The sequence below is a fragment of the Hyposmocoma kahamanoa genome, unplaced genomic scaffold, assembly GCF_003589595.1.
Source record: "Hyposmocoma kahamanoa isolate Upper Pololo Valley unplaced genomic scaffold, ASM358959v1 179, whole genome shotgun sequence".
Classification (NCBI taxonomy): domain Eukaryota; kingdom Metazoa; phylum Arthropoda; class Insecta; order Lepidoptera; family Cosmopterigidae; genus Hyposmocoma; species Hyposmocoma kahamanoa.
In genome coordinates, this window is record NW_020653710.1 from 978,041 (window position 1) to 1,004,105 (window position 26,065).

The 26,065-nt window shown below is 41.2% G+C and overlaps 2 protein-coding genes across 3 annotated transcripts in view; both read left to right on the forward strand.

Annotated features, from left to right (window-relative positions):
- Window positions 1–546: 546 nt before the first annotated feature.
- Window positions 547–16,940, forward strand: LOC113225876 (SID1 transmembrane family member 1-like). Of its 2 annotated transcripts, none has more exons than XM_026458332.1 (15): window positions 547–729; window positions 1,730–1,799; window positions 5,892–6,108; window positions 6,187–6,335; window positions 8,267–8,377; window positions 8,757–8,840; window positions 8,919–9,116; window positions 13,079–13,235; window positions 14,542–14,643; window positions 15,108–15,220; window positions 15,320–15,502; window positions 15,573–15,755; window positions 15,828–15,945; window positions 16,016–16,138; window positions 16,203–16,940. In XM_026458332.1, the coding sequence occupies exons 1-15, from the start codon at window positions 644–646 to the stop codon at window positions 16,829–16,831; spliced, it is 2,523 nt and encodes an 840-aa protein (XP_026314117.1). In that variant the 5' UTR covers window positions 547–643; the 3' UTR covers window positions 16,832–16,940. The 2 variants fall into 2 exon arrangements, with proteins under 2 accessions (XP_026314117.1, XP_026314118.1); XM_026458333.1 differs by having other exon boundaries at window positions 14,545–14,643.
- A 6,080-nt stretch (window positions 16,941–23,020) lies between these two features.
- Window positions 23,021–26,065, forward strand: part of LOC113225879 (SID1 transmembrane family member 1-like) — a 30,806-nt gene continuing 27,761 nt past the window's right edge. Inside the window, exon 1 of the mRNA XM_026458334.1 lies at window positions 23,021–23,158. Coding sequence (XP_026314119.1) covers window positions 23,073–23,158 — 86 coding nt within the window. The 5' untranslated portion in view covers window positions 23,021–23,072. The remainder of the gene's footprint in view (window positions 23,159–26,065) is intronic.

Genomic DNA, 26,065 nt, shown 5'->3' on the forward strand with positions numbered 1-26,065 from the left:
AAAGCTTTTATAACATTTTTTCAAACAATTTCCTCACATTAGAATTGAACTAAAAGCTTCGCTTCAGGTACCGTAAAGAAACAAAATAGTTTTTATATGCGGCGTAACGCTGCAGTATGTATTGAGTTGCTTCAGTCAGGTGAGTATAAAATATTTTTAATTTTGACTTATTTAGAATATTTTACTATCATTCTTCATGGATTGCTAAACTAAAAAATCATAACTTTTCATACAAAATTAAAATGGCTATATCTCCGAAACTACTAGTTAAATTAAAAAAAGTCAAAGAATAAAAACTATTTAAATATATGCCTAGATACTAAAAACATACATTTTATCCCTTAAGTCCAAACCTTGCATTTTCAGCCCACCGTGCGCCCCTCCGCCCCTCCGCCCGCCGTAGTCGACGCGGCGTGACTCACGGATAACGTTCCTTAGGAAAACGGCGATTCCGGGAAACGGGCGCTATCGCGTCGCCCGCGCTGATAGCGTTATCGGCCGATATGCCGCCGACGAGGTATGTGCCGATGCGCCTCTTCCTTCGCGTCGGTTTACGCGGTTTGCACGCCCGGCGGCGGCGGCGCCCTGCCTGTGCGTGAATAGAGGCACGTGCCTAGTAAGTTATAGCGAAGTGTCACTCTATATGAACGCGCTGCGGACGCTCGCGGCGCTGCTGGTACTCCTTGTGCTAGCGGCGCCCGCGCAACTTGTCTCCGTCCAGCGGATTCGGTAAGTGGAAACCCGTTTCCCATCGCGACGTTTAGTATCAATCGAGGGAGAGCACCTGCAGTAAATTGAGAGGACATATAAGTTAAACCGCTAAAATGATTCTGAGTGGCGCTTTCGACGCCCGGACGGCGAGCGTTCAGACGCAAGTGTCACTTCTTAAAACTATAGCTTTTTTGATGGGGTAAAACAGATTGAACCACAATAGAATTGACATTATATTAACAACAAGCGAACAAAGTCAAATAATCTTTATTTCATACGTAAGCAAATTACACTTGAAATTGTCATACTAATTAAACTCTACTACTCATTGATAAGGCAGATTCCCCTGAGAAGAATGAGTAAGAAACTCTACGGGTTGCTCTTTATATATTATACATTTTAATACATTTATCATATTTAATTTAAACATTAGATCGTGACTACCGGCAAGTGCTAAACAAGCCACTACCACGGATTTTTGTCATCCAAGTACGCAGAGCAATTTTGCACGAATAGAAATTCATTAAATAACAAATAAGCTTTGACAACACACAGTTAGGTCAAGGCTCCATCACTCGCTCGAGGTTACGCGATAAGTACCTACCATTGAGTGTATCGTCGACAGTGCTCAGATAAGTCTTTATTTACATTACAATCCTTGTACAACCCCATCATTCTATTCCGCACGATTGCATACGGCGGGCAACGTTATTTTCACCTTTCTGAGCGCATGCTAAGGTGGCTTTTTGCCTCGTAGTATCTGTTATGTAGTAACTATTAAGTAATCTGTGGCTAGCTACCAAAGACTACGAGTTGAGAAAATACAGAATTCCTATTGCAGCCGAGCACATCGATGATTCAGTAGCTTAGTAGCAGTCAATAACTACATTTCACACCACTACCCCATTTAAATATACGTACATACAAACTAACAGAATATGCAATACCTCTGTCATACATATTACATAAACAAATTAACAGGGGTCTGTGTGACTGAATACGTTTTGTTGTGTGTCAGGCTGACGTTCGCGCAGGAGTATTCATTCTCCGTCAACAGCAGCATCGAGTACATCTTCGACTTCGTGCCGGTGAGTGTCGCCGTAAGAGTTATATAAATACTTACATGATAATTCTTGTTTTAAAATGGCAACACTAGAACTGTACGCATACGAGAGTTTTTGATTTTAAAGTCGTCGAAGTATTGACTTCTATTAGAATAGAATAGAATTGTATGTGAATTGTATATATCTCCACAACATTGGGGTGGAACTCCAGTCTACGTCTAGTTGCCGGTGATGGAAAGGGGAAGGAGAAATTTAATCATGCAATTCCGAAACTCTCCGTGATATATCCTGCAGAATACCGACAAACAGGCAACTTTACGGCGGTGTTCAACGCTCTGCAGCTTCGCCTCTACTAATTCCGATGTGTGCAGGCTTCCTCACGATTATTTCCTTCACCGAAATTTATTTACAACATTTAAAAAAAACCATTCCTCTTATCATAATTTCCAAAACGGTCATCATATAGAAGATTTAACGACAACAGCATTTGACGTAATTATTAGTCAATCCAGACAGAATTATCTACATATCTTCTTCAACATTGTTATAGTTGAAGAAGATATGTAATTTTTCATCGTACTCGTACATATAAATATTCTTTGTTATTGATAGGTACGTAGGAGGGACGAATGGAACAACTGCTAGCTAATAGCGTACTGGCGTGTATTCAATAAGAGACATTATATATAAGAGTGCGCTTACGCACACATACATAATATTCTCGCTTAGCTTAGTAGGCACAGGACTGTTTCCGTCACAAGGACCAGGATTGGCCTGAGCCTCATGGAACTCGTCATCGTTTTCAAGACTGCTCAACCCTCAATGGTAATGGCGAGCTTTGCGGCTCACCTAGCCTTGGCCCCTGCTGTGCTGATTGAGGACTGCCGGTGGTCGGACATTGTGACTGCAGCATTGCTACTCTTCGTTGGCAATTGGCTGTGTTTCGCACGACGAATCACAACTTTGTATGTTGTGTCTACATCCCAGCTGTTTTGTTCTTTATATTAGTAAGCAAGCAAGCAGTAACATTGCACTATTTGGTTCGTATGTTTTCTTAACGTTAATGATGTTGGAATGGCCCTAACTACTATACATATTACTTGACTGAGTATATTTACCATTAAATATGGATATACTGCTTGTATAATATTCTGTTGCCTTCCGAAAAACTGTGGTAGGTGGCGACTTGGGATGTTAATTTAATGCGTTCTAAGTTTCCGACCGTATGCTGGCTCGGCAGATGGAAAACTAGTCGTAGCATGTACAGAATTTCTGTAATCATACAAATATTTTAAGAGTATATTGTTTGAATTTCGTACTTACCATGCCTACTTAGTAAACTTGACCTAATACTTGTTTTTAAAAACTTGGACATAATTGTTAATACAAAGATCGAACAAAGACAAATTTTTCTTCGACCCGAGGGAAGGGACGGGACTTGAACCCATGACCTAATTCAGATAGGGATTAGGTACATTTTGCAATTTTGCGGGAATCCTAACCAGAGAACAAAAAGTAACGAGAATGGACACTGTCCGCCCTTAGCTTTAGATACCACACCACGCCCCGCACATTGACGGTCACATTGACTGAACGGCAACAAGGCTGTCATAGACCCGTTTTCTTTCAATATAAGTAGTTTTCATTTATTCATTACGAAACTTGTACGTTACGTTACTATATATAATGGTCGTGAATTGTGCTTCGTACGGCAGTTTATCGTCATCTATTTGCGATATAAGATTCTGAGTGGCACAGCAACGTTATGGACAGGCGTGTAGCTTACCGTCAGGTGCACGACTTGTTGGCTCCGTCGCTTGATATTATAAAAAAAATAATCTAAAAACGGGATGAAAGAGAGGAGCTTCTTTCGTTCTCCGAAAGATGAAACAAGGCAGATAAAAGAACTTGTGTCCGAGACTCATTCGGTTATTGTTTTCATCATTTATTTAGTGCAGAGTAATATAATACAGATTTATGTAAGTATAACAATATAATGGGCGCCATAAGTTCGTGAACTAGTGGACAAGGGTTCTCGAATTTTCAATTTGTATTGCCGATAAATGTGTAGTTAACATTATAATTGTTATCTAGGTAATGATAAAGTTGGCGTGTCCAATTTCAAATACCTTGGTTTGTCCAACATTTCATATTATATTCGGAATACGGCGCAATGAATAAATGAATGTGAATATTCTGTTATTAGGATAGAGAACAGATTCGCGTTAGAATTTTCGCTTTGTTGCCGCTCGGATCACAGATTTACGTGCGAACGCATCTCTCGGTCTCACTTCTTATTTCCGAACCATTGACCTACTTCCGAACGCTATAACTTTGTTAAAGCGCGCGAAGATTGTTTTTTGGAAAGACAGTTTAAAACATGCATCCAAAGTAAAGGACTTTTATTAAAATATTGCACTTTAAACTCGAATTCTACCCTCAAATCCTCTAGCATCGTTGTTCCTCCTATATCCTCGATGCTCTCCGAAACTAGAACCAGCTCGTCAGTAAACTTAAGATTTATCAAAGGACAGGGAAACAACGAATATCAAAGTCAAGCAATAATTTATTCCATTGGTAAAACTTTATATTTGAAAACGTCATTTTTTAAGCTACTGCTCGTTCACTGCGCTGACCTCCCTGAGAAGAACGAGCAAGAAACTCTAGGGATTGCTCTTTTCAAATAAACTTCAATGCCATACATTACATAAATATGGAATACACTTTGAATCAAATTTGTGTGGATTCTCGAGCCGTCTCGACTTTCCATACATCTTTGTCTAACACGGAGTCTTCAATTTTGTAATAAGAATAAGAATATGTTTATTGGCATCACAAACACACAGAAAAATAAAACACTTTACATATTTACATTTTTAAGAAAAGAACAAGATACTTATGCTAAATGAACCTTAAGTGTGTGTTAAATATTAACAAAAACATGCATTGTTAACGCGATGCCGCTTGAAAACATTGTATGTCATTACAGGTGGTCCCACACTAGGCTAAGCCTGTCCTGCGGCGACCTTTTTTCACTATAGTTACAATAAAAATAGGGTGGTTTGCATTAATATTAGACATAACTGGTTGAAGACTGTACCACCTCAGTCAACCGTGACCATGGGACCTGTAAAGAGCCCGAAAGGTCGGTTTGTTTGAAAAAACAAATATACGCGATTTAAATCCGGAAAAATAGTTTCATTTCCTATGTGTAACAATCGCGAAAACCTAAGAACTCGATATTTTACATTTGTTTAAAAATAAAATAAATTTGTTTTCCTTTTCCATTGTGTTTTACTTCTTACCAAGTTTTCGAAATATGCATTCTGTCGAAGAAAATCATAATCATCTACGCCTCATTAATGAAAATGACGCGCGATTTAAAAAAAAACGTTTTTTACCTTGAACGTACATTATATCTTGTGAATATAATGTTATTGAAAGATATTTAAGAGGTTATTGGTATATGTACCTATAATAATAATAACGCACACACTCGACATAGCCCCGCACTAGGGAAACCCTGTGTCGCGGGTGCCATGGACACACACGTAGACAACCACAAATTACACCCAAACTCACGAGAGAAATAAATGTAGGCCATACAAATATTTCTCCCGGCCCGGGAATCGAACCTGAGACCTCTGCGTGGCAGTCCGGCATGGTAACCGTTCGGCCACGGAGGCAGTTATTATATATAAAGTAATAATGAAAAACGTGTCGAACGTGTTTGTGTTCAATTACAGATAAACATAAAAATGAACATTTACAGTCTTATTCACCCTACGTAGTACTACTGGTAGGACCACGGACAATAATCATTGCCTGTGGTACTACTAGTAGGACTACGCAGTAGCACCACGGGCAATGAATCAATTATTAGTCATTTTAAAATATAAGCCAAAATTTTACAGCACAGATTTTGTGTAGTCAGGAGTAAATAATTATGAGCTCACTTTCTTGATGAGTAGTTATGTAAAAAGAGTTAAGTAATTGTCATTTCAGCAGCTTATGAAAAATCACCATCAGCACCATCATTGCTAATTTCGAATAGAAATAGATTTTTATTACATAGGTAAGCATTTATCAACGCGCAGATGTGAATTTGTTGCACAGAAAGACGACGAGGGCGCGTGGCCGACGCGGCTGTGGGTGCGCAGCTCGGGCGGCGAGCCGGCGCAGCCGCTCCTGCTCACGGCCCGCCAGCGCAGCGGCGCCCTCACCTGGCAGCTGCCGTACCTCTCCGCGAGCGGACGGTACACGTTCTACGAGCTCACGCGCACGCTGTGCTACGACGCCTACGCCGTCAATGCCGTTGATTCGCCCGACTGCGGTCAGTCTTCTTCGCGCATCTGTCGTAGGCGCTCGTAACTCTGCAGCGAAGACGTGCAATAGCTCTCCGAAATTACAGCAGACGATAGCGCACTCGCAGTGCGTGGCGCGTTCTCCCTACACGTGTCGTCGGCTTGTCGCTCGAGCGTGCGTCTAGACATGCGCGCGACGCCGCTGCGCGACTGGCGGCTGCCCTTCCAGAGCGATCATCGCTTCGCCGTCGACCAGGTCGATATCTTATTTCATTAGGGAGGATTCCAGCTACTTTTGCATATCATCATCATATGCCAATGAAAAGCTTCCACGTGTGACCATAAGAAAATAACATTACAATGACACAATTTGCCGCATCTACGAGAACGCAACATTCGCCTATCGGTCACTCGACAAGAAGTTATTAATCGTAACTGTTTTTATATTCTGAACGCTATTGCAGAAAAGGTCTATCCGACCGTCATCATTGAGTTGGTTAAACAATGTTAATGGTCTTGGTAGGTAACTATTCATTCTAAAATTATACTTACGAAATTTTGTAACTGGAATTTCGAGTATGACACTACTGATGAGCTCTTGGCAAACAACCATACACCGTGCACTGTGCAATGTTCAGAAAAAACAGGCATCAGCTATATTTGTCCGCAGACACATAATAGAAGGTAACAGATTAAATTTCTTGCAATGGTGTATCTAGTCCTTGATTTATGTATAAGCAAATTGTGCATTTTTGGAAATCATGGAGACTTGCTACGTTGGTGATACATATTAAAAGACAAACCAACACAAAACTTAGCTTTATTCAGCTTTAAAATCGTACGTGACACAACGTAATAACAATCCATGGCAAAAAGCCATAGAGTTGCACCTCAGTAAGGTAACACTCTACCTTTCTAATAGAAGCCAGCTTGAAGCATTGAATGGCGAATTCTTCTCGCCAGTTCGGGTAACATCAGGGGTTCCTCAATGCTCACATCTCGCTAGGTGTTTTTCGTGGCTTTCATGAATGACCTTATTGACCGCTTGTCCTGTAAATGCTTACTCTATGTCGATGGTCTTACTTCTTACTTCTCTTCTTAGATTTACTCTAATATTAATTACTAGATTGGAAGATGCATTTGATTTACAGCGATGTCTAGACTCCGTTGTTGACTGGTGTACTTTAATTAAGCCGTATGTTTCTTTATGTCAATATATGTGTGGTGATTACTTTTACAAAAACATTCATAAAATCATTTTTGACTATACTTTTAAGAACAATTCTTGCACGTAAGACATCGATCAAGGATCTCGCAATCCATTTCGACAAGAAATCGGCTTTCTGAAATCAACAATTTTTTTCAACGCTGTTAGTGTAAGTACGGTAGCAGGGATTCCAAATTTGCGGTGTATACTCAAGATGGCTACGAACATAAGTGCAATAAAGAATTTTCAGGAGTTTCATATTTTTAAACCGTTCTGAGGTACGAATGATGAATCCTAGAGCTTTTTACGCTTTAACATATATATAAGAAATATGCTTGTAAAGACAGAAGTCTTTTATCCCAGGAAATCTCGGCAAAAATAAAAACAACTCAAGTTGCTGTGATGAAGAAAAACAATGTATATTTTCTTAAGTCGTCGTGACAAGGAACATTTCAAAAACTTAAATCAAAATTCGAAATAATCACAGACATACGTAGGTGTGTCAGCAAAAAGGCTTACCAACAATGCTGATCAAATAATAGTTTACTGTCAAGTATAACTCCCAAATCTGATCCAGATGCGTTCCTATTAGCATAACATTTCGTTTTGTTTTGTAAATAAAATTAAAAATATTTCGCTTTCGAGTAAAATATTGTAATAACATTTTATTATATATTACAATATAATGTCCAGTCTTTCTTGATCCGCTTGTAAAAGAACCGCGTCTGAGATATTATTAACAACTTAAAAAACTTTCATTGTCATCCGTGAATAATAAAAATTTAGAATTAAAAAACACAATCCGCTATCATTAATAATAATCGCAAATAAAAGAAATCCTAATAATGAACCTTGGGGAACAGCAGAATGAATAATACACCCATGAAGAAGCATAGTTACTATATTAGCACCTGTGACCGTCTGAGTCCGTAGAAGTGAAAATGGTTTGCTTTATGGAAGTTGAAGGGTATTTTGTGCAGACATCCCCTCGCGCGTACCTGTACGAGTTCTTGGAGGGCCAGGACCACGTGCGACTGGTGATCGCGTCTGACGACGACACTTGCGCCACCGTGTCTGTGCAAAACAATTCGGTAAGCCGTACCTATTTCAGACACATTTACTTTTCATACCTACCTAGCAGTATCTCAAAAAATTTTTTTGCACCTCTTAGCATTAGTACTTTGGTGGACTTTCTGATGGTTCTGAATAAATGAATTAGAAAAATAAAAAGTAGTTGTATAAATAAAGATGACCAGTAATATGCTGGGATGTGGAGGTCTACTCTCGATCTCCGTCGGACATCCGTCCGAAACAATTACTGTCAAATAAGTAATATTCGACAAAATTAAAAAGACAAGTATCCAGTATGAAGCTTCATTCGCATCACGCGTCTTTTCATTTGGTCATTGCTTATTTGGCAGTAACTGTTTCGGACGGAGATGGAGAGTAGATCCCGTGGATGTGTTCCAGTGTCCGGTAGGCGAGTCATTGGCGGAGGAGAAGCGCCGCAGCCTGCGCATGTCCATGATGCGCTCAGGCGCAGTGCAGCTCGCGGTAAGGACTATTAGAAGGACGACGTACGTACACTGCGCGCTCAACAACGCGCCGCCTATTTGAGCCCGTGTGTTGCAGCGCAGCCAGTTCCCACACGGCTTCTTCGTTGTTGCGCTGGTCGAGGAGTCGGACGTGGCGTGCACCGGCGACGACGCGGGCGAGCCTGAGCACGAGCCTGAGTGGCTGTGGGAGGCCACGTTCAATGAGGCCGAGGTGGACGCCGTCGCGCATGTGGACCCACTGTCGCGCCGGAAGAATTTCACTGTCACTGTCGCGGTAAATTTAACTCGGCAATGATCATAGGAGACATAAGACAAGCAGAGTTACGCCAAACAAACGAAACAGCGCGAGTTGTATGTAAAAAAAAAAATGAAAATAACACATGGCTACAAATTCAAAACACACTCTCATGTTTAGTAACATACTTATGCCAACCTTACCTATCATATATATCATTCAAATATATTTCATTCGGATCTACAAAGATATGAATGAATGAATGAAATAATCTTTATTGCACACAAAATTACACTTACAATACAATACAATTTAACTTTAGTATAATAGTGGTAACAGCGGGCTTATTGCAATGTAGCAATTTCTTACAGGCAACCTTTGAATAGACCTTTGGGATATGTAAAAGAGATGCAACCAAACAATATCATCATAAGTACACTGCATAATAAGTAATAGTAAAAATATAATATACAGAACAAAATATAATAGATAGATATGTACACACCATACCACGCCCCCATACCAAATCTCCCCTATTTTTCTATATCTATGGTACACACCAAATAATGTTAATACATAACAATAAATAAAATAATATTAATTTTAAATTCTTATAGGTATACTTTTAAGGGGAAAAGAAAAATAAGTACAAATAGGTATAGGAAATAAACGAAAGGATAGTAGAGGATAGGCGGAACTTAGGAGTTGAGGAAGTGATCCTTGGCAAGTTGTTTGAAGGAATCAAGAGAAGGGGATCGTCGAATCGGTTCAGGGAGAGAATTTCACAAACAAAACAAAAGTTAGAGATATAGACATGTTTAGTATGAGAGTATCAGAGGAGCGAAGGAGAGGGCAAAGTGTAGAAGAGCGGAAAGTGAAGCGATCTTTAAGACAAGAATTGAGAAAAGAAGGAAAGGATATAAAGATCTTTCCGCCCGTGAATGGGCAGCCATTTAAGTTGTGCGCGGAATGGAAGACATGGTCAAATTTACGAAGTCTGAAGATGAACCTAACGTACATATTTAAGAGCCCTTCCAATTTATTCAGCAGGGTGATTGACAAATCCAAATAGCAAACATCTGCATAGTCCAGTATCGGAATGAAAATGCTCTGGACCAGAGTAATTTTAGTTTTAGTTGGCAAATAGTTTTCAAGCCTACTCAGAGAAAAATATGCACCAAACACCTTCGTGGGTTAACTTTAGGGCCAAAGGACTGACTCCATTGACGAATGGATTGAAAGTCCACCATTGGTACCATTAATGGCATGAGCTAAGACTTAAAAAGACGACAAGGTGTAAAGAAGGTGGCAACATCACGTGTATTTTCTGACCCAGTGTTTTTGACGACGTGCATTAAAGAGACCTCTCAGTACTTGTGATTCATTATCAAAGCATCAAAAAAGCTAATTGAGTAGGTACTGTCAGTAGAAGCTAGGTTTATAAAGTTGATACAGGTCATGTTTATAACATTGTCCTATATTTTGCTTCAGATGTTTGTTCGTAGTAAACAACAAGTTTTCAGTTTGTTCCCAAAAATAACAAAATTCTTCCCGAATATTCCCAAATATGCCAAACCTGCCACATTTAATATACATGTTCTGCAGCAATGAAATGCTCAATCATGCTTAAAATGAAAGGTACGTACAAGAACGTTACCTAACCTGTGGTCGAATTAGGTTATTGTATTTTACAATGTTTTACAATTTCTTTATTCCCGATTTCTAAAAACACACAAAAGTATTTTGAGAGTTAGGGATAAACTAAAACGCAAAATTATACTAGCAAAGTTCATGGACGGCAATTCGTCGTTATTGGGGCATCTTTCGCCATCCTTTGGAGGTCATCAGTATAAAGATGATAGGAAGAACTGAGGGACTGTGTGATAGAATTAATAAACAAAGAAAATAAAAGAGAAGAAAGGACGCCACCTTGCGGAACTCCGGCGGAGATATGGCACCACGTAGCGAAATAATTCTCATTATATACACGTAAGTGAATTGACATAGGACGGTACAATGAAGGGGTGTTGGTTTGTTTTTTTTTGGTAGTGGAATTACGTAAGAGTCTTTCCAGGCACATGGGAAAGCGCAGGTAGAGTCCGATTTATTGGATTTTAGTAACGACGAGAGTGAAGACATCGGGGATAGAAATGATCATATTATGACTAATGCAATCACTGCCTACTGCATTGTAGGCGAAAGCTTTATATATATATATATATATATATATGTATATATATATATATATATATATAATAGACACACGCTTGGCCACAATCTCACCTGATGTTAAGCGACGATGGGACGCGTTTGCCTAAAAAATGCGTATTCACTCTAGCCTTGAATAGCCCCAGATTGTACTTTTCGGGAAACACAGATGCTAGAAGAGCAATCCATTCCTTTGCTGTACGCATCAGAAATGAAGAAGTAAAGCGCTTAGTGCGAGTAGCTGGAATATCAACGACATAAGAATGGAGAGCTCCGGACCTTCTAGTCGACCGAAGGAGGAACGGTGAGGGCGAAACCAATTTGAAAAGTTCCTGCGCACACTCCCCGAAATGTATCCGATAGAAAAGCGACAAGCAGGCTACTTTTCTGCGAAAGTCGAGATTTTGAAGCTTCGACTTCACAACAGAATTATTGTTAATAAGTCTCTTTGCTTTTCGCTCCACCGAGTCCAAGGCAGCTTACTGGTATTGGGCAGAGCTAAAACAAAAGAGGCATAGTCAGGAGTTGGTAATGATGAAATGTATTGCAAAGTGTTGTCCTTGACTGAATAGCCAAAGACAGGCGCAGATGAAAAATGATTGTTAAGGTTATCTAGGTTCAGGTCTAGAGAATAATTATTGCTATGAGATTTACCACTCCAAGCGACTTAAGAAAATTCCAAATTTTAGTGGGGTTACCATTTTCGATGGACGTGTGGATGTGGCGTCGCTGAACTTCCCTAATCAATGTGTCGCAGCGATTTCTGACTCGGTGACATTTTTTGCATTTTGCATTAGATGGTTCAATTTTGTACCTGGCTTTCGCAAGATTCTTCTCCCCCACGGTGCAGGACGATGCCTGATACTAACAGGTCGAACTGATGCATGTACGTCATATAAAGGTAAGTCAATAGCGACGTAAACACCTCGACCTGTTCATCCACCGAACCAACACTATCCACTACTGACGAGTCAACTCTACTCGCGTCTTCTCGCAATCGATACCCATGATATGTCAGAATACGACGCTTACTTATCTGAGATTTGTATACAATTAAAGCGTTCGCTTGGTGTTTAGAAAATGACATCAAATAGCAGACGTGTATATTGTCGAGTTTATGGTTGTTTGAACAAGAAGCCTCAATTTAATTTCTATTTCATAATCATACTCCCATAATTCGCGATATGTAGGTACGTACTGCATCTGACAAATGTTGTTTCAATATAGCAAGAAAATACTGTGATAAATGTTTTACTTACCTACAACCATGGACCAGTAATTCAAGAGGACTGCATACCATACTACGTACTACATACCTACTACAGATCGTAACTCCGAAAAAGGTCTGTCTAGTATGGGTAGGTCGCGCCAATCCTAAACAAAATAAAAAATAGCCGGCAATGTCCGTAAAAATCTTTGGAATAAGCACCACCTAGATGATTTGTTTATTATTACTAGAAATTAGAGTAGCTTTGATAAATTGTGGTTCGTCAATTATTTGCAAATTAGTTACAAAAATGGCTATTCGACACTCATCGCGACATCTGTTGTACCAATAGGTACCAAATACCCGACTACTGCTGCCTTGTGCCGCGATTAGCAATCCTCTTGAATCATTGGCCCATGCTACAACGAACATATTAATATAACAACCCTACGCTTGGATCGGCGTGTAGGCATTGACGCGCTGAACAGGCGGGAGTTGCTCTGTTTGTCTTATTATATTATGGTAATGATGCTGCGGCGACACGATGGATGTTTGCTGTAACGTAATAGCATGTCGCGTTGCGTAGGCGGCGCTGACGCGCGCGCAGTACGCAGTGGCGAGTGTGGTGGCCCTCGCGGTGTTCCTGGTGTTCTACGTTGCGTTCTTGGTGCTTGTGTTGGCGCAACGTTTCTCGCTCTGCAAGCCGCTCGTCGCACCTAAGGCCGTCCTCGCCGACACTACGAGTGAGTCTTTTTGCCTCGAATTAATAATTACATAGGTATAACTCAAGAAATATAACCCCTACTATTATATGTTATTGTTTTTTGGATATACCTATGTGATGACGCATATTTCGAATGAGATATCGTTAATAAATTTAGTTTAGTTTGCTTAGGTTTGCTTCAAGGAGACATTATTTTATTTTTGAAAGCGTTCAAAGACTCAAAAAGTTGCTTGTCTTCAATCTAAGTACAGAGTACTGATCTCAGTACAGAGTACTGAGATTGTTATTTACTATTTTATATAGACTGATAGTATCTATGTTATCACGACGACCCTTCAGCAACTCGATTTCATGTTTATCGGTAGAATGCTTACAATCAATCATGAGTGACCGGTCGTAATGTAGAGAGTCTTAATAAATTTCCTTTGCACTCTTTCCATTTTGTATATATGGCTGTTGTAGCAGGGGTGCCACACTGTAAAGGCGATCTCTAATGTACTGCGAAAAGTTTACTCCGGAGTTTTAGAAGTTTAGAACTCCGGTATTTGTGAACCGATTTTCATGATTCTTTTTTTTGTTAGAAAGAGGGTACCTCCATAGTGGTCCCATTTAATTTTGAAGAAAATCGTCCACCTCTAAGGGTGGCTGTTCACGCATGAAGATAAATCATTTTTATAAATAGCGCCTAAATTTTATTATAAGGAGCAATTATTTTAATGGTTGTTTTTGCTATTTTCCAATTTAAGGCGTTTTCTTCTCTCAATGTACTTTGAGTAGTGAGAACCGATTTTTATTATCTCCTGTGTCAAGTCCTGTATAGTGGCGAACTAGGGGATTGAATGCGGGTTTGCTTTCCGCTAACCGATTTCAATAAAACTTGGCAAATAGATGTAATTCCACGTACTTTTGAGGTCGGTTTTTTTTAGTACTCTGTACTGAGATTATTGAAAGTATACCTAAACGATTGTATAGAACGCACTGGTGGCGGTAGGTATGTTGTTTCAAATTTCCGCCGCGGAGTATTTGAAACAGCCTTTATATGTTTTATGTTTTGGAATGCAGAGTGGAAACCTGCAGGTGCGTGCTCTTTTAGTCCATATAAGACGTTCACGGAGGTAAAAAGGATTTTCTTTATTTTTATTAGCCAGTCTAGGCACTGCATTACCGTGCCTAGCTGTTACCGTTGCGCGCCGAGAGGGCTTTTTCCGAGCCTAGTGGTGACTAATTTCCTATTTACTTCGTAAAAAATATAACTAAAGCAGATAAGAAATGACTAAAACAAGTAGCGATTAGATTATGCTTATAAGTATTTATGTTATTCTTAGCAGGCGAGAATGGCGTGGAGGGGACCGATGCTGATGGCGCTGATGGCGCCGCCGGCGTCGACAGCCGTGCGCGCCGCCACCGTCGCCGTCGCCGTGATTCCAGTCAGTATTTTACGTTCTTTGGTGTTTTAGTTCCTCTGAAGCTAGTAAATATCTAATGTATGGTGTACCAGGTCCTATAATAATTTTAATCTATTATGATTTTGAGAGACGTTTAAACTTTATTACATCTGGAACTGTTCAGCCTTCAGCTGCTTTAGTATTATTTAAAATTTGTAAACTTCGTTTCTGAGTGTACCGCCCGGCAAGAACTACTACGCCAGTACTTTCCCAATTTCTGTGCGTTGCCGTCGGTGGGCAATAAGAACGGAGAGCAGATGACCAGATTGTGGCTGTTGGCTTGACAAACTCCCTATAGCGGGAACTCACTTTCACTTATATGAAAAGTACAATATATTTTTTCTACATTTTTACCAGAGCGTTAATTATTTACAAATACTTGTAACATTCCGTTATAATGGCAAATATAAAGAAAATTGACGTGTAATGGTGTAAATTATGTTCAGACGCTACACTCGACAGCTGCGACGACAGCAATTCTGACGAGGAACCTCCAGCGGCGCCGACCGATGCAGGCGCTGCAGCCCGCTTCATCGGGGGTGACGGCGACCGCGAACAGGTTCGCACCCTTCTTTCCAACTTCTATTCGCATGCATCGGATATTCCCACTTGTCTATAATGCAGCCACCAAATCCCCTTGAAACAATTTGCCCTACAGCCGCAGACGGCAGAGGCGTCGCCGACGCCGTTCGGATTGCCAGCGAAGCTCAACGTGGCGGCGCTGGCGCGGCGGCACACGCGCACGCTCATCGCGCGTTCCGACCGCTACCTGTCCACGCTGTTCACCGTCGCCGTCTTCTACGCACTACCCGTACTGCAGTTCGTCGTCACTTTCCAGATTGTCAGTACGACCCCGGCCACGGCCTCGTTTCTCCTCCGAATCGAACTAAACGCCAATTCGTGCCTCGTAGATCCTGAACGTGTCGGGGTCACTGGATCTGTGCTACTACAACTTCTTGTGCGCCAACCCTGCGGGCGGGCTCTCCGACTTCAACCACGTGTTCTCCAACCTCGGCTATCTGCTGCTGGGCATGCTGTTCGTGATCCAAGTACGCCGGCGTCGTTCTCGACGCAGACGCCGGCCGCGACACGAGGTGCGTAACGTGAAGAGTAACGCGCGTCGTGTTAACGCTCGACAGTCACTCTCACCCGCACCGTTTCCGCAGGAATACGGTATTCCCGAGCACTACGGGATGCTGGAATCGCTGGGCGTAGGCATCATGGTGGTCGGAGTGCTCTCCGCCAGTTACCACGTGTGCCCCAACCGGCTCAATTTCCAGTTCGGTGAGAAATGGTGACCATGCGTTGACCCTCGCCATCCCCCTCGGCTCACGCGGTCCCTCGCATATTGCAGACACGGCGTTCATGTACGTGCTGATGGTGCTGAGCATGGTGACGATCTACCAGTCGCGACACCCCGACATCAATGCGCGCGCGCACGCCACCTTCGGTGTGCTGGCCGTCCTCATCGCGTTAGGTGAGTGGCCTCCGCTCCCGTTTCGCGAAAAAACAACATCTGCTAATTGCGTGTTTCGTGGCAGTGGTGTGGGGCGTGATCGGCGGCAACGCCATCTTCTGGGCCGTGTTCACGGTGCTCCACATATTCACAATCCTGCTACTGTCGCTGCATATCTACTACGTGGGGCAGTTCACGCTGGATAAGCACGGTCTGACGGAGGCGACGCGTGGCTTGCGCGAACTGCCGGCCGGCGGGAGACCACTGTATGGCGCGCGACTGGCGCTACTGCTGATCGCCAATGCCGTTAATTGGGGTTTTGCCGTGTACGGCATGGTGACGATGGCGACCGACTTCGCGGGGCACATGCTGTACGTGCTACTGTGCAATACGTTCATGTACATGTTGTTCTACCTGGTCATGAAACTGCTGCACGGCGAGCGCCTGCGCTGGTACTCGTGGCTGTTTTTAGGCAGCGCGGTGGCGACGTGGGCTCCCGCCCTCTATTTCTTTATGTACGGCAGCACCGAGTGGTCGACGACGGCCGCCGCCTCGCGCGACTTGAACCACGAGTGCAAAGTGTTGCGCTTCTACGACGCACACGACCTCTGGCACTTCCTGTCCGCCATGGCGCTGTACCTCTCCTTCAACGCGCTGCTCACTTGGGACGACGGGCTGTCCGCCGTCAAGCGAACCGATATCGCAGTCTTTTAAAAATTCCTATACTTACGTTTAAGGCACACTATTGTCTCTGCTGTGTTTAGTAGTTAAGATTAACACTAGCTTTAAATAAATAACAATAAACCATTTTAAATTTAAATCTTAAAACTGTACAGTCGACCGTTGAGTATTATTTCAACAGAAGGTGAGCCCTGTTCCCAGTGTTGCCAGGTCAAATCTGAAGATATTGCACCAAAAAAAAACCAAGAGATTGAAGAAAAAAGACAGTAGATGCTGAACTTACCTGGAAACACTTTAAATCGATTTTCTTTAAACATTGAAATAAACAATTAATGTTTATTTTTAACCGATTTCAAAAAAAGGAGGTTCTCAAGTAGATTTTTTAATGTATCTTACGCGATAACTCCGGTTTGTGAGCAGATTTGGATAATTCTTTTTTTTGTTGGAAAGAGGATAGGTACCTGAGTATTGGTACAGGATCAAGAGCACGAGAGCCAGAAAATGACTTTTCTAATATATATATTTTTGTTTAAATGTATGTTCGCATTTGACCTCCATCTCACTTGATGGAAAGTGACGATGAAGTCGACGATGGAGCATGCACACCTAAATATTGCTTATTCACTTTTGCGTTGAAAAGGCCTAAGTTATAACATTCAAGGAACAAGTCTGCAGGCACGTAATTCCACTCCATAGCCGTTCGCCATACAACATAGAGGTGGAACCCAAGCCTACACCTAGTCCCCCGGTGATGGAAAGGTTAAAGCGGAATTAAATCGTGTAATTCCATCGCACACTTTCCGTGATATATCCTGTAAAATACCGATACGCAGGCAACTTTACGGCGGTGTTCAAGGTTCTGCAGCTTCGCCTCCAATAATTCCGAGTCACCTATAAACTTTCACCTATAAAGATCCAATTGCAAATATCAGTGGGAAGCTCATAAGAGGGAAGCTTACTTAAAAGGCTTGCGTGCCAGATCCTGTCAAAGGCTTTAGAAATATCCAAAGACACTCAAGTGCTTGCTTTTCTATAGCCTCGCTCCATATGTGACAGGCATACACAAGAAGATCCCCAGTTGATCGCCCTCATCGGAATCCCTACTGGCGATCACTGAGGAGGTCGTTGTCTTCAAGGTACGACAGGAGACGGTTGTTAAGTACACTTTCCATAGACTTGCTGAGTATGGAAGTGACTGAGATAGGTCTATAGTTGACAGAGTCAGCTCTGCTTCACTTTTTCGGCACAGGTTGCACGATTGCAAGCTTCCACGACCTCGGAACTACACCAGTCTCAAGTGAGAGGCGGTAGAGGCGTAGGCGTATGAGAACAGGAGACAACTCAGGCGCACAGTTACGTAGGACTAGTGCTGGAATTCCATCTGGCCCGCTAGCTTTATTCACGTCTAGATTCCGCAGAGTTCTAAGTACCTCTTTTTGACGTATGCGAATTGGCGCCTTAGTGCAGCCAGCTTGCTCGAACTCATAAAAATTTGATTACTATAGAAAATACGTTATTTTATTTTTTCCTTTGAAAAGGTATTTGTATAACGGTATTTGTTTTTACAAATACCGTTATACAAATTCGTTTTAGGGTCGCGCTCGCGCCGCCGAAACGACGCCGCCGCCACCTCTATTAAAGGCGCTCATATCTAGTACAAAGTGTCAAGCTTGATGTGCTCTTGACTGTACCAAGTCAATTTGAAGAAAATATTACAACTCTAAGGGCAAACTAGGGGATGAATCCGGTTTTGTGCACTTTCCGGTATCCGATTTCAACATAAAATTTGGCAAATAGATACAATGCCACTTAAAAAAAAAATGTTTTTATAAAAAAGTTGTAATTTTTACATTACTGCCCAAAGAAAAAAGCGCCTACTTAATGTTTTTGATGTTAAGATGTTGAAATCTTAAATTTTTTATCTTTTATTACTCCTAGCGGGAATCTCAATGTTGTGTTTGACAGCTGTCATTCCAATACAATCGCTAAGAAAAAGAAACGGCGGGGAATTTGAAAAAGAAAGGCGCGTTTTTAAAAATATTAGGTATTTTTAGAAAATAGAAAATATTACTTTATATAGTTTTCCCCGCATTATCTAGATCTATGATTGGCAAATACGGTATATTTGCCAATCATAGAAAAAAAAAGCGAAAAGGGGACGATGTTCTGCGATTTGGCCACGTTGCCAAGTTTTGCAAAGACTCCGAAAAATGTTCAATATGTTCATAGAGTCACAGCTTTAAAGTCTGCATAGTAGATCACGCTAATGCTATATGCATTAACTGCCGTGGAAACCATTTGGCTATTTCATCTTCTTGCCTATTTCTAAGGTTGCTCTAGCGTTGTCAACACTGGTCGTCTCAACGCGCCATTGTACGCGTGTGCGTCCGTACAAGACGCGCGACTGTTGCGCACACATACAAGCCGCGCTGTTATTTTATACGGAGTTGCTCTACTTGTTTTGTTCTACTATGCCCTTAGTTTATGCAAATATGTGCGTACGTACACGGCGTGTGGCGAGCGCGCACTCATACAAGCCGAGCTGCGACGTTCGTCCGGAGTTACCATACTTGTTCTTAATGTTCTATGCTATTATTTCACGCGGTAGAGATATTCTAGCCAACGGACTATGGACCATCTGTTGTCTGTGGTTTTATTTAAGCGTGCTCTACACTTTAATTCCAAAAACATAAAGTACGACGACGTCGTAAATTGAATAGACGATTCATAAAATCTAAAAAAGCCGTCAAGAATCGTTTTAAAAAGTGAAAAATCAGAAAATTTATAAAAACAGTACATTTTCGTTAAATAACTGTAGAACAGTAGATATCGGCCAAAAACAGTAGATTTATTGGAAAAACAGCAGACCTGGCAACACTGCCTGTCGCTCACGGTAGTGTATCGTGTTGTACCGTACCTAAATCGATATACAACCCGATTCCAAGGGCCCTCCGTCAAGGGTGGACATGGCCTGTAGTTACTGTGCCGCTCCTATATTATTAACTTATATATAAGTAGCCCTCATTCGGGTCCCCTAACTCCCTAATTCCCATTACATCTGCAGAATTTTAGACGTACTTAGTCCCTTGAAATCGGGTAGTGTAATAAGCGTTTAAGCAACAAAACACTTACCGCCTCCGGCACGTATCTTCTACTGTTATGATGCACGTAGGTCATACAGTGACATAGATACGTTGGCTTATATATTTTGCGCCATTTGGCATGGCAATAGCGGTCATTGACTCGGCATGGCAATAGGACCCTCTACTGGTCAATCCTGTAAATGTCGTCGTCGTATCGACCATAGCATTCATTTGCATTTTGAGGAAATAGAATATATTTCTTTATTACTTATACACCGGGTGGAACGGAATGACCGACAAACCCGAAAGTATCACGTTAAGAACCCTATATGGATACGAGGGCTGTCCGATAAGTACTTGGCCTCATCGTCCAATAGGCCCGAAATCGCAAAGAAATTTGAAAAAAAGTGAAAAAAGAAAAATGGAAAACGAGCAATTTCGGTCGGTGGTTCGATTCTTGTTTTTGGAAGGAAAATCGCGCAGTGAAATCAAAGGCCGCTTGGATGCTGTGTGCGGTGACTCTTCTCCTTCGATGGCGACCATCAAAAATTGGAGTAACGAGTTTCAACGTGGTCGCACGTCTGTTTTTGATGAGCCACGCTCAGGTGCCCCGCAAACGGCTACTACGGAGGATAACGTGACAAAAATTCACGATCTCGTGTTGGCAGCCCGCCTATTGAAGGTACTTGAGATAGCTGAGACCGTAGGCATCTCAAAAGACCGCGACATATCTTGCATCAAATTTTGGGTATGAGAAAGCTGTCGGCGCGATGGGTGCTTCGTTTGCTGACTCCGGACAACAAACGCAACCGTGAGAACTGATGAAGGGCAAAAACGATCACATGGCTCTACTATGCCGAACTATTGGGCCGATTTGACGCCGAATTGCAGAAAAAACTTGGCGAAGAAAAAAGTGCTCTTCCACCATGACAACGCGCCGGCTCACACCTCCGCTGTCGCCACCGCCAAATTGGTCGAATTGCACTACGAACTGCTGCCCCACCCACCGTATTCTCCAGAGTTGGCCCCGTGTGACTTCTTTTTGTTTCCGAACTTGAAAATGTCACTCGCCTGGCAGAAATTTGAGTCGAATGAGGAAGTTATCGCCGCCACGGAGGCCTATTTTGCAGACCTCGACAAATATTTAAACATTTATATACATTTTTCAGACGGGTCAAAGAAGTTGGAGCATCCCTGGGTCAAGTGTACCGAGCTAAAAGGAGACTACGTCGAAAAATAAATCGCCACTTTTCCAAAATTTTCCTTTTTCTTTTGTAGGCTAAGTACTTATCGGGCAGCCTTCGTACATGAGTTTTATTTACTTTAAATGTAAAGTCGGAGCAGTTGAAAAATTTTCGCCCAGATGTAAACTTGCGACAACCCTAAGCAAGTGAATGACGTTAGTACATCTATCGCCCCACAGGTGGCGTTCGTGTCATTGGCACTCGGGAGAATAAAAGAAAGAAATAGAAAAAAATAGAACTGCTTACCTATTACTTTGAAATTACTTTAAATTAAAAGGATGTTCGATTTGTCCACGTCCCCTTTACTCTTGCAGACATTTCAGATTTCTTGGGTGTGCCGGTCACACGCCGATGTGGTTTTCCACACAAACACTGCGTACACGAATACACTTGACTTGCTTAACACAAACACTACTTAATAACGGCAGTATTCCAATAAGTTGCTGTCACAACCCAAAAATTAATAAGTACACGTTGTTTTGTGTTGTACATACGATAAAAAAATAAGACCACGAATACCATACAGCCAGCAATTTTACAAACAGAGAGTTTAAAAGTCGACAGATGTCGCTAAAACTACATATATTTCCGTTAGGATTTTACTGGCTTCCTAACATTAGGTCTTCTGTATAGCCCATAGATATCTATGGTATAGCCCTAATGATAATTGATTAATTCCAACGACAATTACCTCCTCACTGCCCTCACTTTGTGCGGACTCGTCGTCCACCGACTCCGTCACGTCCACGTTGTGATGCCCCGTCATGAAGGGGCAAACTCATCGGAGGTGCCCCTGCCTGTTGCACGTGGACCACGCTCACGCCCTGTACACCGAACGGCCCTGGACCGCCGCTGCGTTCTTCTCCGCCACCTCCATGCTGGCCGCTAAACGATAGGCCCTCGCGCAATCTAGGTCGTCCTCAGTAAAAAGACGCTGCCGTATTGTCTCGCACTGAGTACCGCACACAAACTGGTCCCTCAAACTTTCCTCTAACCAGGTTCCGAATTCACATGTCTTAGACATTTTTTTAAAACCGCCACGTAATCGGACACTGTTTCATCACAATTCTGTTTTCGATGCCTTGTATATTTCTGCTAGTATGCTCGGTTTAGGTTGTAAACGTTTTTCTAGAACCTTCGCTAATTATATGAACGTTTACTTTGAAGGCCTGGCCGGAGTACATAGGTCTACTAACAGTTCATAACATTCCGCACCGATCACTGTGATTAACGTGGGCACTCTCAACTCTTCCTCAATATTATTCGTAATGAAATATTATTCCAGGCGTTCCATGTATTCCGCCAATTGTGCGACCGAACATTGAACTCGGAAATTTTACCGACCGACTTTTTTTAAATATTATGACACTCACAGTTCCGTAAGTCCGTATTCTCGTCGCCACTGAAGAAACTAGACTACCTAGGCTATACAGAAGACCTAAGGTTAGGGAGCCAGTAAAACTACGTATTCGCACGATGACATTTATTGGACGACCAGTCTCGTAACCCACATAACATTTATAATGAACTACTTTCAATATACATCACACATATGAGGGTCAATTGAATTGGCCAGAACTTTATGGTCATGGCACAGGCAAAGACACCTTTATCTTAGTAATAAAAATAATATTAAATGTTAAACGATTAAACCTAATTAAATACGCGCCAAAAAATTTTTTATCTAAACTTTTTTATGTATACGAAAAAGTAAGTAGTGAATAAGGTGTAAATATAAATCTATAAATAGAACGCAAATCGCAAATTGAAATGACTTGGATAATATGAATTCCGGCAAATAGACCGTATCGCGTCATCCGCGCCGATCAGCGTTATCTACCGATATATTGCCGATATGGTATCAATGTACTTCTGCCCTCGCGTCAGTTTACGCCCAGCAGCAACCGCAGCAGGCAGTGCGGTTTAATAAGTAATAGTGACTACGACATGGGCGCGTTGCGGACGCTCGTGGTGTTGCTGGTATTGCCAATGCTGGTGGCGTCCGCGCAACTTGTCATTGTTGAGCGGATTCGGTATTTATTTTTTATTTAATTTTAAAATAAAACAAAACCTGACAGATTTTTCGCACATAGTGTAGTCGTCACTTATCTACACGACTTAAAAATTAGAATATTAATTACGCTAAGAGTGTAGGTATTATACAGGGACTCCACGTCTATGTGATATGGAGGGAAAGTGCTTGAAGTATTGAAGATAGGATATACATTATTTTATTTTTAAAAGATTTTTAAAAAGTTGCTTGCCTCACCTGGCAATCGAATCGATCAAATGTGAAAAAACATTCTGTATTTATCGAGTTGTTAGGTTTTCGCGATTGTTACACATAGGAAATGAAACTATTTTTTCGGATCTAAATCGCGTATAATTTATTTTTTTCAAACGAACCTACGTTTCGGACCCTTTGCAGGTCCCATGGTCACGGATGACTCAGTCGCTCTGTATCCGAAGAATAGATTCATTTCCTAAACATTCTGTATTTTTATGATGTCAGTTTTGACGAGTCACTGTTTTTTTAAGTACTATATTATTATTATTTATTATACCAGCCCGTTGCACCAAGTACCAAGTACTATATTACTTTACATTGAACGTAAATGGGCATTTCTCCACAGCCGCAATTTTCTGTGTCCATGCTCTAAACTCCACTTATTTATCAAAACAAAAATGTACTAAAAATAGAGTGCAAAATAGAGTGTATGTCGAAAGTTAACTGGAGAGCACAAAATCGTCCAAATAAACCTTTCGAACCTAACGGAAAAAATCCAAAGTGCTAAAAACACGACAACGTTGGAGTGTCCCGAAATCAGAAACCAACACAAAACGTCATTTTTCTCAAAATTGAAACCGTCTATCAATATTAGACTTTAGTTCACGTATAAAGATGATAATACTTATAATCTGAATTTCACAATAAACTAGACAATAGTTTTATTACAATACCAAGATTGCTTTTTTCCAGGTTGATTTTTTAATGCGGTGTATACGATATTATATTATATACAATATTTCGTTAAGTATTAAAAATCTAGTTGCCCAATTTACGGAATCTTATGTAAGTTTCAGTTCTTTTTCCTTCCCGCTCAATGTTTCTCCTGAAATTAAGAAAAAAAATTTCGACCACCGAAGTCAGAGAACTTAGCCCTTCTAGGAGAAATGCCCAAATGGTTTTTGTAGAAGAACGGCTTGTCACTTTGGTGTAGGGTTTTGATACTAGTCGTGAATTTCCCGTCCTTCCATGAATAAATTCCAATACAGTACTACGCGGTGCCTACCGATACTACTTGTAATCACTGTACCTCCGTGTCAGTATCCAGGTTCTTTGATAAGAGACGAACTACTAATGGTTTCCCCGTATTATATCCACACCGTATGTCAACATGTATGATACAACTTCTTCAGCTCATAAGAGAACTGTTTATGAACATTTGGTTGATTGAGTAGAATCTCTCAGTTTCGTACTATTAGTTGAGGATTGTTGTATCGATGTTCCAATATTTCCCACGCTGTCTCGTAGCTATCCGCATTTATATAGATCTAAGTCTGATAAAAGTTTATCATCTAAGACGTGATAACATATAAAATACTCTGATGATTTGTCTTCAGCTTGATCCAAATATTTGTTATTTTGCTTGGACTCACCGCATGGGTTGTAGATGGACGGTTAGAGGAACGTTTTTTGAAATATTGTGTGTGTGTTCCGCGTGTTGTGGTCCGACGGGTCCCTTTTAAAATTAGTCTAGATTCGCTTGATCTCATTGATTATATTCTGCATGATGATGCAAGATAAGTACCGTGTTAGTTAGTGTAATTGTAACCTTGCTACGATATACTATGCGTTGTTCTCAATTCTGCCGATGAGACTTGCTGACGGGAGGCGGAAGAAACGATTTGCTACCGTATAGCTAAGGGCTCATTCAGAGTGCAGGCCCGGGCGCGGCAGCGGGTGCTGGCGCGCGGATCTTTGCGTCTTCCCGTTCACAGTGCCGAAGCGGCTACGAGCGGGTAGATCCACACGTCGTAAAGCAATGGAAGTGCCAAAGGCTTCGATTACTATTAGAACCGATGTCGCCAAAACTCACACGTTCTTAATTTGAAACACTACAAAACCTTGATATTGAAAGGTCGTAATATGAAATTAAAAAGAAATAACAAATTCTGGATTGTTAATATAATAAAATTTAAACACATTCAAACTTTACCCTGTCAGCTGTTCATTGAAAGTTGAATACCATCAATACCTATTAATACAAGATACGACGTTTTGATATTATATTGAATTTCAATCAATGTGCTGCCATCTAGCGGATCATTGCTGAACGACGGCGAATTGGAGTTATTAATTTAGTTTTCCGAATAAGAAGTGACCTTATTGCAGTGGTATTTTATTTTTATTGTAATGGTACAAATTACAGATTACAGATTGTTTTCAAACTAAATTATTTAAAAAAAAAACATCAGTAAATCTGCATCCCAATTATAACTGTACACAGCATTCAGAAAACTATGGATTATGCGACCTTATGAACAAAAAAATAAAAAAGGAAACAATAACAACAATACAGAAGGATTAAAAAAATAGAAGGTCTTAAAATGGTTCAAATGAGTCGCTTAATGACGAACTTTTTGAATGCGGAAAGGCTATCACGGAATATATCATGGTTCAACAAATATCATTGCATGCTCTACACATTCGGTAAATTGGACTATTTGCACAAACATTAGTACTTACTAAAGCTTGATTAGCAAACAATTGAGGTCAACGAATTGAACGAGTTGGCACCCTTATGCAGATCTTATCCAATAATGTCACCAAATCCACCATTAACTAGTTTGTGCAATGTACATATGTCACTGGTAACTCGACGGCGGGCAAGGGTTTCTACCTTAAACTTATTGAGTCAGCTTTCATAACCCAATAA